Raw genomic sequence first — 14627 nt, forward strand, 5'->3', positions numbered from 1 at the left:
TCTAAATACATCGTTACTATTCTCAGTCCACTCAATAGCTATACCCTGTGCAGTTATTTATTTGCTTCATATATCCACAGTACACTGCCAGGGCATCAAAAGGTATGAATATCTCCGTAACAACAAAATATATCATTTTGATATCTTACACATTACTAGATTATGCAATTACAATGAAATCGCTCGATTCAGTTTTTATTCTTATCTTCAATTTGTTGATTTATGTTTGAAATCGTACCACATAAATGAACATTTTGTGAAGGATCATGCAACTTTCGGCGAGAATTGGGCTATTATACAAAAGAGGAGACACATTTCCATCATAGTCGTATATTGCACTGTATCAAGTGATTCAAAACTCTTCGATTTTGATAAATATATCTCCATATAATACAAAAAGATATAAAAAAAACTTTCCATGTGTCAAAATCAAACGCTTATCGAGATATCACTTTTTGAGCTATATCCGGTGTCCGTTCCCACACAATGTTCCTGTAACCGACCAGTAACGTATGTAAGTTGTTGTGTTAAGTGCGCAACTGCCGCTCTTTCGCAAGCCCTATCACGAGTGCGTCCAAGCGAGTCTGGGGCATCCCTGTGCTGCCGTCCATTAGGAAACCAGAAACATCCTGCACCACCAGCACCGCAAAACACATCACAATTTCCGGACAAAAGGCCGTTAACATGTTTGAGTTGTGCTTTTGTTCTTAAATTGTGATATGGTTAATCGTTGAAATAGAAGTATAGTTAATGAATTTAATGATTAGTGGAACGCTTTTGACCGGCGCTTTCCTTACAATTGGTAACTATATCTTGGTGACTGAAGTATGTTATCATGGTATTGACATTAATGCGGCAAGTTACTGCATGGCTCTCATACTTCTCATTCTGGCTTTGTTTTTCAACAGCTTTAAATGAAGTTTGTTTGATATCGCATTTAACATTCACGGTATGGGTTTAGAACGAACTACTATTTAGTTCACTTATTTGAATACAAATTTGAGAAAAATATTATAAACATGACGTTTCAACCTCGCACGACGAACGAACAACCCGAAACATATCATGTAAGATAAATTAACAACACATTTAAATGTGCCAAATTTAATAGTTTTGCAACACCCATTTTGCATCATAACAAAGCATCAAGTTCAGTAACAACTATATATAAACATTAAATAACAGTTCCTGGTTGTCTCCCTTTGTAGAGATCTCTCGTTTGACATAACATCTTAACAATAAATAACATCGATCAGTAACTGTCTTGGTAAACACCAATTTTCTCGATACAGTATAAATACAATGTGAATGGATATTTACAAAATGAAAGGGTGTTAAAATAGTCCTTAAAATTGAAAGCAAAAACATTAGAAACGCATCAACACTTATAGCGAAACGAAGACTGCACCTGACATTTACATACATTAACAAATACATTACATTAACCACGATAATATTAAAATTATCACTATCGACAGATATATTTTTACAGAAGAAATACCTTTTACTATAAACGACTTGAATGAATTGACCACCCTAAACAAAATTAACACCACGACACAATCACACAGTATAATATTATTTAGACTGATTGTCCAATATGTGTATATATACATGCCAGTATTATTATCTAATTGATGACATGTTACAATGTGGGCAGACCCAGTCGTATAGATGCAGTATACTCGCCTGGGTGAGGGCAGCCCCAGTCGTGTAGATGCAGTACACACGCCTGGGTAAGGGCAACCCAAGTCGTATAGATACAGTATACACGCCTGGGTGAGGGCAACCCAAGTCGTATAGATACAGTATACACGCCTGGGTGAGGGCAACCAAAGTCGTATAGATACAGTATACACGCCTGGGTGAGGGCAACCCCAGTCGTATAGATGCAGTACACACGCCTGGGTGAGGGCAACCCCAGTCGTATAGATGCAGTACACACGCCTGGGTGAGGGCAACCCCAGTCGTATAGATGCAGCACACACGTCTGGGTGAGGGCAACCCCAGTCGTATAGATGCAGTACACACGCCTGGGTGAGGGCAACCCCAGTCGTATAGATGCAGTACACACGCCTGGGTGAGGGCAACCCCAGTCGTATAGATGCAGTACACACGCCTGGGTGAGGGCAGCCCCAGTCGTATAGATGCAGTACACACGCCTGGGTGAGGGCAACCCCAGTCGTATAGATGCAGTACACACGCCTGGGTGAACACAAAACGTCACGACTAGCACAGCAATACGGCTTTACATCAATGGAAATTAGAATACATGGAGTTTACCAAGTTTAATTCATTTTAGCCTTAAGGTCATGATAATGAAATGAGACATATACAAACACCAATAACAAGCTACAGATCCACCACTAGCCTCAGATCTCTCAATGGCCTTAGATAATGAGATGAGACAAAAATTATACAAACATCAATAACAAGCTACAGATCCACCACTAGCCTCAGATCTTTCAATGGCCTTAGATAATGAGATGCGACATATACAAACATCAATAACAAGCTACATATCACCCACTAGCCTCAGATCTCTCAATGGCCTTAGATAATGAAATGAGACATATACAAACATCAATAACAAGCTACATATCACCCGCTAGCCTCAGATCTCTAAATGGCCTTAGATAATGAGATGAGACATATACAAACATCAATAACAAGTACAGATCCACCACTAGCCTCAGATCTCTCAATGGCCTTAGATAATGAGATGAGACATATACAAACATCAATAACAAGCTACATATCACCCACTAGCCTCAGATCTCTCAATGGCCTTAGATAATGAGATGAGACATATACAATGTTTGTAAAGCAACAACACTAACAAATAACATCACAGTGACGTAGGCAAGCAGTTATGACAATAATTAATACTCTCGACTGGATATTATTGTGTAAGATAAAAATGATAATCAATTCAATAAGTTTTTTATAGTCAAGCACCATTAAATTTACATCGGCAAAAGCTACTTAAAATATAAAATTACAAAAACGAATGATTATTTTCGTTCCACCTAAATACATACAACCTTGTAGACCGGTAACACGCAGTTTCAATCAGGCAAACAGTTCGACATAGGTAAAATAGTTGCATGAATATAATCTGAACATAACTGCCTTAAGGCAGTACACTAACACACATGTTGCAATATGTTTTCGAGATTCGTGTTCACAAATTATGCATATCGGGTATTTAATAAATAGACGAAGCAAACATTTTTAGACCTTAGCATACTTATTCAATCTAAGGTCTGCATTTATGGTTTGTCATGAACTGATTTTTTAACCAAAGCGTGTATTTATGATTTTAAAACAATAATTATATGCGCAACCATTCCGTTGCCGCGTTGAACAAGTTTCCATTGACAGCCGTTTAAGTTCACTCCACCGCATTCAAAAACATGTATGACAGAAACGTGAAACACAGCTTAGAAGGTTCCTCTTTTCCAACTGAAAAACAAATGTTTCGTCCATGGATGAGTCCCGACAGGCGAGACTTGAACGGCTTGATTCTTGTTTAACCTCACCATAGTTTTGATGTTTGGAACACTCCGAAGCTGCTTGTGTAGTCTGTCTAAATGCCCTCCGTCCCGACCCCGCTAGGACAAAACACTGATAGTACAAACATTAATGTTACACAGTTCCATAAAACAGCTATCATTAACACCGCACAACTACCAGACGACACTTTCGTTGAGGTTCTGTTCGATAGAGTTGCTCCCCTTAATGTGATAAAGGCCGCCCTTGTCCTGAATCCGGTATGACGCCAATTTGATGAGGTTTTGCTCCTGCTCCGTCACCATGCGCTTGATCCGGTCTGACGTCTCCCGGAAATTAAATTCGTCTGCCGACTCCTGCAGCCGGATCTTGTGGTCGACCTCTATCACATTTTTCCCGTGCAGGGACTCCAGCGGAGCGGTGTTCTTCGCGATTATTTTGCCGACTTCCGCCAGGACGCTTATCGGGTTGTGAGTGGCCTTCAACAAAGAATTATCCGCTTGGTTAAAAACATTGCATGCTTCTCAATTAGTAGACATTGATTGACTTAACTTTAACGTCATACATCAATGCAGTCAGTTTCCACCTGTTGTCGCCCCCACAAAATATCACCTATATCTACTAGCGAATACCAATTTAGCGAAACAAATACCGTATTTATTTAAATAAAAGGACAGTGAACTATTTTTGTGGTTTTGTGTTTGTAAAATTATGTTAAAATGCCCAAATCTCTAAATTTAATGTAATACAATACGAATTACTAATATTGAATTGGGTTTTACAAACATAATCATTCTCAATATGCTATTCGTATGTTTTAGAATGTTTTCATAAGCAAGAAAACAAACGAATAATATAATGTGAATTTACCTCGTTATCGGAGAGGAGACGGAGGGTGGGGAAGTGTTCGCTCTCCCGGAGCTCCTTGTACGTACACGGCACACATATACAGCACGAGTTCACCTGACTGTAGAATGACGTCACCACATCACCCTGACATAACCTGCAGAGGGCAAGACAGTGAGCATGAGTTCCTTCCTTGAAACAACAGACGAATATTTGTTATGAACAGAAAACTGTGTAAATAGCACAGCAGTGCATGTATCATTTTGAACCGAATTGTAAACGAAAGGGATGGGACTATTGTATAGGTGAGAAAAATGATTTTATTGTCCTCGTTTTAACTTCAGATGGGAAGTTGTGAAATCATACAATGCAATACACAATCATATATAGTATGACCCAGTCAGTATCATTTTACAGTGTTAACTAGTTATCTAAAATAGGGATTTTTAGCATAGTTTCACGTACTGTTTTGTTCGAGATTTGAAGAAAGCACGAACACAGATAAGGTAGGCGTGAAGTGAAGACCGCTGAAGAATGTTTGGATAGACGTATGATACAGCAAAGTTTAAGGCTACAACCTACACGCTGATCGTATGAAGCATAATAAACATGCAGTTCGAGTTCCACCATTGATCAACATGGACCATTTTGTACAGTTCGAGTTCAACCATTGACCAACATGGACCATTTTGTACAGTTCAAGTTCCACCATTGACCAACATGGACCATTTTGTACAGTTCGAGTTCCACCATTGATCAACATGGAACATTTTGTACAGTTCGAATTCAACCATTGACCAACATGGACCATTTTGTACAGTTCGAGTTCCACCATTGATCAACATGGACCATTTTGTACAGTTCGAGTTCAACCATTGACCAACATGGACCATTTTGTACAGTTCAAGTTCCACCATTGACCAACATGGAACATTTTGTACAGTTCGAATTCAACCATTGACCAACATGGACCATTTTGTACAGTTCGAGTTCCACGGAGAACCATTTCGAACAGTTAAAGTTCCACCATTGACCAACATGGACCATTTTTAACAGTTCAAGTTCCACCATTGACCAACATGGACATTTTGGACAGTTCGAGTTCCACCATTGATCAACATGGACCGTTTTGTACAGTTCAAGTTCCACCATTGATCAAAATGGGACATTTGTCATCGATCTCCTTTCATCGCCGATGCCTACTTTGCATATCTCCAATGCACAGATAATATATTAGCATATCATTATGGCTCATTTAACATTTATTTGAAGAGTCATTAACGTTCGTTAGTAATTGTATCTAGAACCAACTAATGCTGTGAAACAATGCAAGATGCTGACGTTATACTACGCGGTTTGTAATTTGGATCCAGTATGTTACAGGCATCAAATTGTGTATGTTTTTATCGCATTATAAAAGTTTAAAATTAAATGCATTTCATTATATTTTAAATGTTGATCAATGCGTACCGTTGACGAATACATAGAAGACTATAATAAACCATTGTGTCATTTGTTATCTTAATCCGTTCAAATAAAAACCAATTATTTAAATTGAGATTACATAAATATATCAAAAGGGTTTATAACAAATAAAAGTTTTAAATTTCTGGAGAGTATCCAAATAAAGCAAACAATCACTACGGGCGAAGAATTTAATGCTCTTGAATTTCATTCTACTAGTTTCAATACATCCTCTGTATAACAGCAACACCAAGAATTACAGCCAATGAACCGACCATAATACACGAATAACGAAAATCATTCTGACATAGTTCAAATTTTGTAAATAAAAACAACAACAAGAGGCCAGCTAATAGACCTAATTGATTTATCAAATAATATTTTCGTTTAAAATTGTTTTTGAAAGATTATAAAAAATGCAAATTAATAAAAACATCATATCCTTTGATATCTTCAGTGCCACAAATCAATAATTATGACACCTGGCTTCATCTGGACAAACTTATTCCACCAGTCAAATTATACACGATCAAAAGCCGGATATATGAATAATGTAGGCAACAGTCAAAATAGAGAAATTCCCACAGACAGTTTAATACCAGCATATCGGTGGTTTACTATATGGGCCCTGAAGTGATTTTACTTAATTATAAGTCACCAGATTGAAAACTAATTAAAGAGGACATTAGCCCCTCCATGAAAAGCACCCCTGACTGCAATATGGTATATATAGGTGGTATTTTGCGCCTTGTATGGCGCATCTGTAGCTCAATACATTCCTGCAATGACTGTGTCCATCCCCCCACTGACCATAGCCAACACGCCACTTCTATATGGCCCTACCTTTTGTAAGTACTGGGCGGCAGTTTGGGCCTCACTTGCGGCACATATAACTGTTTTAACTCAATTAACACCAGTCTCACATTCTTTACCCTTGAGCCTACACATGTATCAAAAATCGCCCATCATAAGTGTAACAAGCCCTGGGGGGGGGGGCAGTAAGTGCCTCACATGTGTGTCACATGTAGCTGGATACACTCCTGAAAAACCTGTCCGTCGCTCATAACCCCTAGTTTTCACCTATATAATTATACCATAAGCCCTTATTTGCAGTTTCGACCTCAAAAGCGTCACATTTAGCTGGTTGCACTCCACACATGTCTCCCTGTCTCAACCCCCAGTCTACACCTATATCATGTAATAAGTCCCTTGGTCACCTGTAGCTACAATGTGTAGTTATACTCCTGAAACACATGTAAAACGCTCTTAACCCCCAGTCTAGACCTATATCAAGTAAGTCCGTGGGTAACCTGTAGCTGGTCACACTCCTGAAATACATGTCTCCCGGTCTCAACCCCAGCCTACACCTATATCATGTAATAAGTCCATGGGTCAACTGTAGCTGGTCACACTCTTGAAACACCGGTCTCCCACTCCTAACCCCTTGCCTAGACAAATATCAAGAAATGAGTCCATGTGTCAACTGTAGCTTGTTTCACTCTTGAAACACTTGTTTCCCACTCCTAACCCCAGCCTTCACCTATATCATGTAAAAAAATCCCTAGATCAACTGTAGCCTGTTACACTCTTGAAACACCTGACTCCCACTCCTAACCCCCCACCCCAAGCCTAGAGTTAGATCAAGTTATAAGTCCATGGTTCAACTGTAGCTGGTTACACTCTTGAAACACCTGTCATCAACTCCTAACCCCCAACCTACACCTAAACCAATCATTGGCCTACCTGTAATAAGCTCTTGGTGGCAGTTTGGGCCTCACATGGGTCACCTGTAGCTCGTTAAACTCTTGTAACACCTGGAGGGTTCCGTGGTTTTCGTTACACAGGTGGCAACCACAGTTCGTGAAGGTCATAGCAAGGCTTCGGGACTGCACAGACTCTCGGTGGAGCTGGCGTATTGAAAACTTGAGTCCATTGAATTTCTTTGTCATATCGTCAAAATTGGATAACAACGTTATATTGTCCACTTCGTCTACGTTATAACCTAGGGATGTCCCTGGGTCCGCGGTGAATATTTTGGAGGCCTCTTTACCACAGAGCGGACAACACAGTTTATCCTCCAGTGAAGGTGTCATATGCCGCCGTATGCACTTGTGACACAGCACGTGCCCGCACGGGAAAGTGTCCGGGGCCTTGCCTATGGTGACATCTCTTTGGTACTCTTTATCGCTCACTTTCCGGATTTTCCGGCCCCCAAATTCACTGGAATTGGCCGTGTACACGGGCTTTAAGCCATTCTTAGGTTCCCCGGGGTGGAACACGTTGTCGTGGCAACCGTTCATCTTTAATCCGTTCGCCATTCTGTCAACGAGCCAGTTCACGTTTAGTCATCCATCGGCTAATCATCTTGCTTTAAACGAGAAAAAAGAATCAAATAAATCATGTATTCTCGTTTGATCGTTTCACCCACCAAGAGAACGCTACCATTCAAATATTCATAATGATATTTATGCACGTAGGCGTGACACACCGAACATGTTTAAGTATCCTTATAAGATTGAATATGTACAGCCCCCATATATTACATTTATCTTAGATCAAGACACAAATTTGTTTTCAATCATTTTTTTATATTAATCAAACGTCTTATCAGTCACATACACCCTGATAAGTAACCAAACTCTACAATTTAATCCAATGCACACAGAATTAGTTTGTTCTCTTAAGGTAGTAATTTTCACTGATCAAACTTCCCTTTGGCCATATTAGGCAACCGCACAGAAATGATCTACAACTTGAGAAATAACTATTTATACGGCACAAAATGAATGGGATGCATCTGTGATCATGCAGATACCTTTACAGCAAAGATGACACATACACCTCGCATGATGACACTCTCATAGATGAGAGATTGCAGTTTCTATTATTTCGACCTTGACTGGCAATCCAGTTAATGCTGTTAAATGTCATTTGATAAAAGATGCGGCATGGTAGTCATTCATATATTTTTCAAAATACGCCTTAACACGTATTGTATTTATAAATCGTTTCACGAACGTTTTGCACATTGATGTCATTCTAATCGTGTATTTAACCTGTGGCAATGATTCCTTCAAACACGGTCAAGACAGGATAAAGGCCTGAAACTTGGTGAGGGTTATATAACAATGAAAACATTCTATTCAGTAAAGACTTTCCAAAATAAAACCCACAAGACAGATGTTCATTTAATCTGTTACCTTTCCGTTAATCTTTGAACTGAATAATAGCTATTACGACAGTCATTACGTCATAATATTACCAATAAAGATTGTTATGACGATGGTAAATTTGTGGTATATATTAAACCTATTTAATCTTAGTTGAAAAATGGATACCTTACAAAAGGAACGTGTATCATATATTGAAGGTAGACATTAGATTCCGCTGAACAAGCGTATCTCTGACACAAGGTTGGTTCAGATTGGTTCAAAATACAACCAGGTACGGTTAATACTACCCGGTACGGTAAATACAACCAGGTACGGTTAATACTACCCGGTACGGTAAATACAACCAAGTACGGTTAATACTACCCGGTACGGTAAATACAACCAGGTACGGTTAATACTACCCGGTACGGTAAATGGACCATTTACTCTGTCATTGTGTGTAAATTGTTGCAATTATTCAAGCATTTTTGCACTTTGTAAGTCAGATATAATACGGTTATATAGAGGTGGTATGTGTGATCTTATTATGCAGTGGTCACGACTTCCTCGGTCGCACTTGTCGTGACCACGGTATAACTAGGTCGTCGGAACGAGATAGTTAGTCGTAGCCACGAGAAAAGGAATTCACTCTTTATAAGGTAATTCAAACTAACTTAAAACGCCACTGAATCTGGTAAAAGCGTCATCTTGACGTCCATACATTTTGTTGGTTTGACAATTTCTACTCTTCAGTTATGCCTTTAAAATTGTATGCGATTTTTCAAAATATCATCAAAGACTACCGCAGTCAATGTATTACTGCTTTGTACTTGATGCTGGTGTTATCGTATTAGAGTTTTATGTAAATCGGTTACCGGTAGTACCGTGTAATAAGTAGCGTGGGGATAAATTATAAAGTCTTTTCACGTATACACACACTACTTATTGAACGCTGAGCTTAAATAATAAAAAAAACAGTTACTACACCATTACTCTCGTGATTGAAGGTCTTGTTTAACTCATTTCCGATCAGCATTTTAGTAAGAAGTTTGATATAGTTACTAAGATACGTTTGAAATTATGGATAGGGTAATGGGGTTGGTCAAGGCGACATATATGCATGGTGGTGGCCCCTTCCTTTACAAGGAGCGATGATACAATGTTCCATCTGGTTCTACCCCTGTGTTACATGCAGTTTTCTTACATATAAGATGGTATTACATGTAGATTGAAAAGAGATGAAACGGGATCACATCAAGTAGTCCACCTGACAAAGTTTTACTGCATATAGTTTTAAACAAAAAGATGGTACTACATGTTGTTTTTCCAAACTACAAAACGGTATTACATGTAGTTTCAAGAAAAACAAAACGGTATTAAATGTAATTTGCGAACAGACAAAACGTATTATAGTTTACAAAGACACAAATAGGAGCGAGATATATTGTTCTAATAGACAAAACGGTATAACTGTACTTTTCTAAAAGACACAACGGTGTGACATTTAATTTCAAACAAACAAAATGGTATTACATGAAGTTTTAAAAGAGACAAAAATTACAGTTGTTTTACATAAATATATATGGATGTCTTGTTCTAATGATCGTAGTTTCGAAAATACGTCAATATGGTATTTAATGTAGCTTTCAAATAGACAAATCAGTGTTACATGTACATGCAGTGTTCTAACAGACAAAACAATGTTCTCACATTGAGCGTGGGACTTCGTAAAGTGGCGTAAAATGAAGGTTAAAATTATATATATATAACACCTGTAAACTAATGGCTAACGCGAATGTTACTTTTCTTGTTGTAATTCAAATCATATGATCATTCGAGTCTAATATTAAAACGCAAATGATTTAAAGGCGTAAACACACAATTCACAGCACGTAAATATACTTTTGTAGAAAAAGTGTGTGTATGAGTGTGTATGTTTTATAACAAATTTAGGTTTCATTATTCGCTCTTAGCTCTTCGTCATTCATGCCACTAACTGCCAGCGTTTTTTTTCTAGATGTTGCTCTCGCCCAAAAGAAGAGGTTTATAAATTTGATAAAATCCAGGGTTCATATTTGTGTTCGGCTGTAAGAAACGATCAGAAAAAAGGTTTGTCAGACATGTGAACATGGCCCAGTTAGTGATTTATAAGCGTACTGTTGACATTACAAGTACTTCAGGTTTGTTGAGATATTATGTAATGTACAGGATCGGTTTGATATCTCTTGAGAGTTGCACGCAGACACATGGTGCATGTATCTATTATAGAATACTTGTTCTTGCTTGTTTTATTTTAATATAGTCTATACATTTCACGCTCAACCGTGCAACACCATAACAATATGAGTATACATGAAGTAGAATCGCCAGTCACTGCCTGTTCTTATATAACATTTGTTTTAATATCGTAAACTGTCGTTATAATCACGGCATTTAGGAACAAATTATAAGCTACGTACAATTTGACAGATACTCTTTATTCATGCTTTAAACGGTCAATTCCGTTGCATTATGCATTATATGGTCTATTTTCCATCTGCACGGTCAAAAGCTACGGTCTTTTCATGAACGTGATGCTATATATCTTAAAACAAAGCTACATATTTAATGATACATGAAGGCGCCAATGAGTGTATCACTAGCAGCAACTATTTAGGGAATCTCGTCTGCCGAGGAAGTGTTCTTTTTTTATCGTCTGTCTGCAACTAGGGGGAAATCAATATAAATGCACGATCGCATCTGCTATTGTTTTCATCTTTGTACATAAGTCTGCATCTAGATGGCGGCCCTTACATAATGCTGGATTCAGCTCAGGCTGAAAGTTGAAATTATTGAATACCATTATTAAATTAAGAATCATAGATGTATTGTTATATGATAAACGAACGATCCTTACCATTTATTGCGGGTACGAATATTTTCCTGGATTCCAAGTACTGCGTCAACATGTAATATCACAAATCTGGATGTATGACCAAGTATGTTTGTAAAGAGCGATATATATAAGAATGAATAAAAAATGTTGACTCGTAAGGTGAATTCCTTGGTGAAATAATCCAATCGACTTTGTCCTAATCAGTCACACTAATACCGCCAGCATTGAACACACCGGTTTTAGAGGTATGACATCGTCCATTGAACTTAATCTAAACTTTGAGCCTCATTATACACATTATATAGTACAAATACCCACAGACTTGTATTTAAAATCGAGAACTTAAAGGTAATTTGTATTCCGAGCACGACCTTTTGCTAATCGTATCCAGCTTGGGTTATCTGTCGTCCGCAGGCGTTTTAAGCACCAAATCGTCGTTTGATCAGTGAATTGTTTCACCATGTGCGACCTTAGAATGGTAATCCTCGCCATGATCTGATATATACATTATAGTTGTCTGATATCTTATATAAATGTCACAATGTTCGCTTCACATTCACATATGTTTTATACTGAATACGTACTTGGTATTGATTAACTCGCAAGTGATACACATTTGCACGGTACACATCCCACCTTTACTTCACCTTGTTAGGTATAATCACTTGTCGACCTTGTAGTTCATGCTTTCATGAGCAAACATGAATTCAATTAATTCATTTGAAAACATATAAATGACCCACTGTATAAATATTTATTCAGTATACTTGGTTATATCTGGACTTTAGTTTTGCATGGGAGAGAAATCCTAATTCATATCGTAAAATCAATGATAATAAATGACAAATCGTAAAAAAAGCATATACATGTACTAAATTTCACGTAATATATCATTATGTATATCAAAGTTTTCATGATGAAGGTGATCGCGTACATACAGTTTAAATTTAGATGACATTCTGGTTAAAGGGACTGGCCTATGTTTTTGTAATTTGAACTTTTTGTATGAAGAAATAAAGTGTGGTAAATCATTAGGAGTGTTAAAACCAAGATACCAAAAGCTGGAACCCTTCAGCAAATGTTGATATTTGCTCAAATATCGTCTTTAAAATCCACATTTTTCTTAAGCGTTGATAACGGCTGGTTGGTTGGGCAGAACAGTGGACAAACGGTCGGCGGAGGTGTACATGAAGGTGTTAATAGCAGTGGAATAGCTGACTTACGTTTTGAGTTGCTCAAATCATCGAATGATATATGTATATATCATGTTAATCGCAAAACCTGTTGCTTCATTTGATATAACAAATGGAAGTACTTCACGTACAATGTCAGAGAAAAGGAGGTACACGTGACCAAGGGGTATTATGTTTTAATGTGTATAAGTCCGTGATGTAGAGGCATTATGTACCAGTTAGTTGTAACCACGGCCCCCAGGTCCGGGGTTAGACCGGGGATAGCGGGGAAAATGGGCAGTGTTTTTACTTTTAAAGCGAATGCGGTGGTTTTGTTTTCGCACCGAGAATAGCGGGGAATGGACCTTACCTAGGTATCTTTCGGGCGGGGGGCATTTGTCGGGGATTTTACCCGGGATTTGCAGGACCGAAAGTCAAAGTCCCCGCTGTTCCCCCGACCTTGGGTGAGCGATGTTACAATTGACTGGTGCATTAACAGGACTCTCATGAACAATTGCGTCATAAATGCTACGTCGGAAGGCAACATTTTTCTTCGAATGAAAACTTAAAACAAAGATTACTTCACTATTTCTTCACCATTTTAAATGAAACATAGCGCAGTCTACGCCTCTTGCGGAGCCCCGCCTTCGGTCTTTTGCAAGAGTTTGATTGAGAGTTCAGTTTCTTTAAACACTTCGACAAACCTTTTCACATTATGGCCATCTGACGGAGCACTGTCAAAACATTATTTTGGAAACAGATTTGTCCAAGTGTTTGATGAAACTAATCACCTTATCAAATTCCGGTAATAAAACAAATGCTGGGCTCTTTAAGCGGCACAGACTGCCCTCTGTTCCATTTAAAATGGTGAAGTAAAAAAAAAGTTATCTTTGTGTTAAAGGGACTGTACACCGGATTGGCACCAACGTTTTTCGTTTTTCGTTACGAATCTCATGACAATTATTTAATAAAATGTTTGGTTTTTGATATCATAACTGTAAAAAAAATACCAAAATGTAAAAAAAAAAATCGAGTCGGAGACCGGGTTCGAACTATGTCGCCAATATTGCAGTCCTGTGTTGTATCCACTGTGCTACGACGGCTTAATTTAAACGGTTGGAATATTTAAGCTATATACCTAGCTTGGTAATATCACGTGATAACATCGACTAGCCAGTCACGCTTAATGAATGAATTCTACTAGGTAGACATACCTAGTAATCTTTTTTAATGGAAAAATACGGAAAAAAATGCGAAAATAAATTAATTGTAAACTATGTGGTACTTCAGTTAGTAAGTATCAATGCAGTGTACACATAGATACCAAGTTTATGTCATTTTTGACAATTTTCTTCTTCTTTTTTTTCGCTATTTCATCATACGCAGTACAGCCCCTTAAAGTCTTTATTTTCAGCAAAATGTTGCCTTCCGACTTAGCATATATGACTTAATTTATCACGTGGTATCGTGGTATACACACACTGTGAGTAGCGAATGCAATAATGCAGCAGTTCTACACATCAATGTCAACAATACATCAATTTCTAATCACTATACATATTGAAAAAAATGACAGAGCTACCAAATTAATTAAAATTAATATGG

General features: G+C 38.0%; 1 protein-coding gene across 4 annotated transcripts; it reads right to left on the reverse strand.

Annotated features, from left to right (window-relative positions):
* Positions 1 to 1088: 1088 nt before the first annotated feature.
* Positions 1089 to 12474, reverse strand: LOC128238704 (uncharacterized). 4 transcript variants are annotated; one of them, XM_052954868.1, is made up of 4 exons: positions 11872 to 12474; positions 7567 to 8191; positions 4384 to 4516; positions 1089 to 3992 (listed from the first exon to the last, which is right to left on the reverse strand). In XM_052954868.1, exons 2-4 carry the CDS (start codon positions 8139 to 8141, stop codon positions 3690 to 3692), a joined length of 1011 nt encoding a protein of 336 aa, XP_052810828.1. In that variant the 5' UTR covers positions 8142 to 8191; positions 11872 to 12474; the 3' UTR covers positions 1089 to 3689. The 4 variants fall into 4 exon arrangements, with proteins under 4 accessions (XP_052810828.1, XP_052810827.1, XP_052810829.1 ...); XM_052954867.1 differs by lacking the exon at positions 11872 to 12474 and adding an exon at positions 8443 to 8581; XM_052954869.1 differs by lacking the exon at positions 11872 to 12474 and adding an exon at positions 8468 to 8556.
* Between the last annotated feature and the right edge of the window lie 2153 nt (positions 12475 to 14627).

Source organism: Mya arenaria, chromosome 6, assembly GCF_026914265.1.
Source record: "Mya arenaria isolate MELC-2E11 chromosome 6, ASM2691426v1".
NCBI classification, from domain to species: Eukaryota; Metazoa; Mollusca; class Bivalvia; order Myida; family Myidae; genus Mya; species Mya arenaria.

Coding starts and splice junctions, on each gene's coding strand:
- LOC128238704 (XM_052954868.1), bottom strand. CDS start 8,141: ATGGCGAACGGATTAAAGATGAACGGTTGCCACGACAACGTGTTCCAC. Junction 4,517..7,566: donor CCACCAAGAGCTTATTACAG/GTAGGCCAATGA, acceptor TGCCCTCTGCAG/GTTATGTCAGGGTGATGTGG. Junction 3,993..4,383: donor GTCTCCTCTCCGATAACGAG/GTAAATTCACAT, acceptor TCTTTGTTGAAG/GCCACTCACAACCCGATAAG.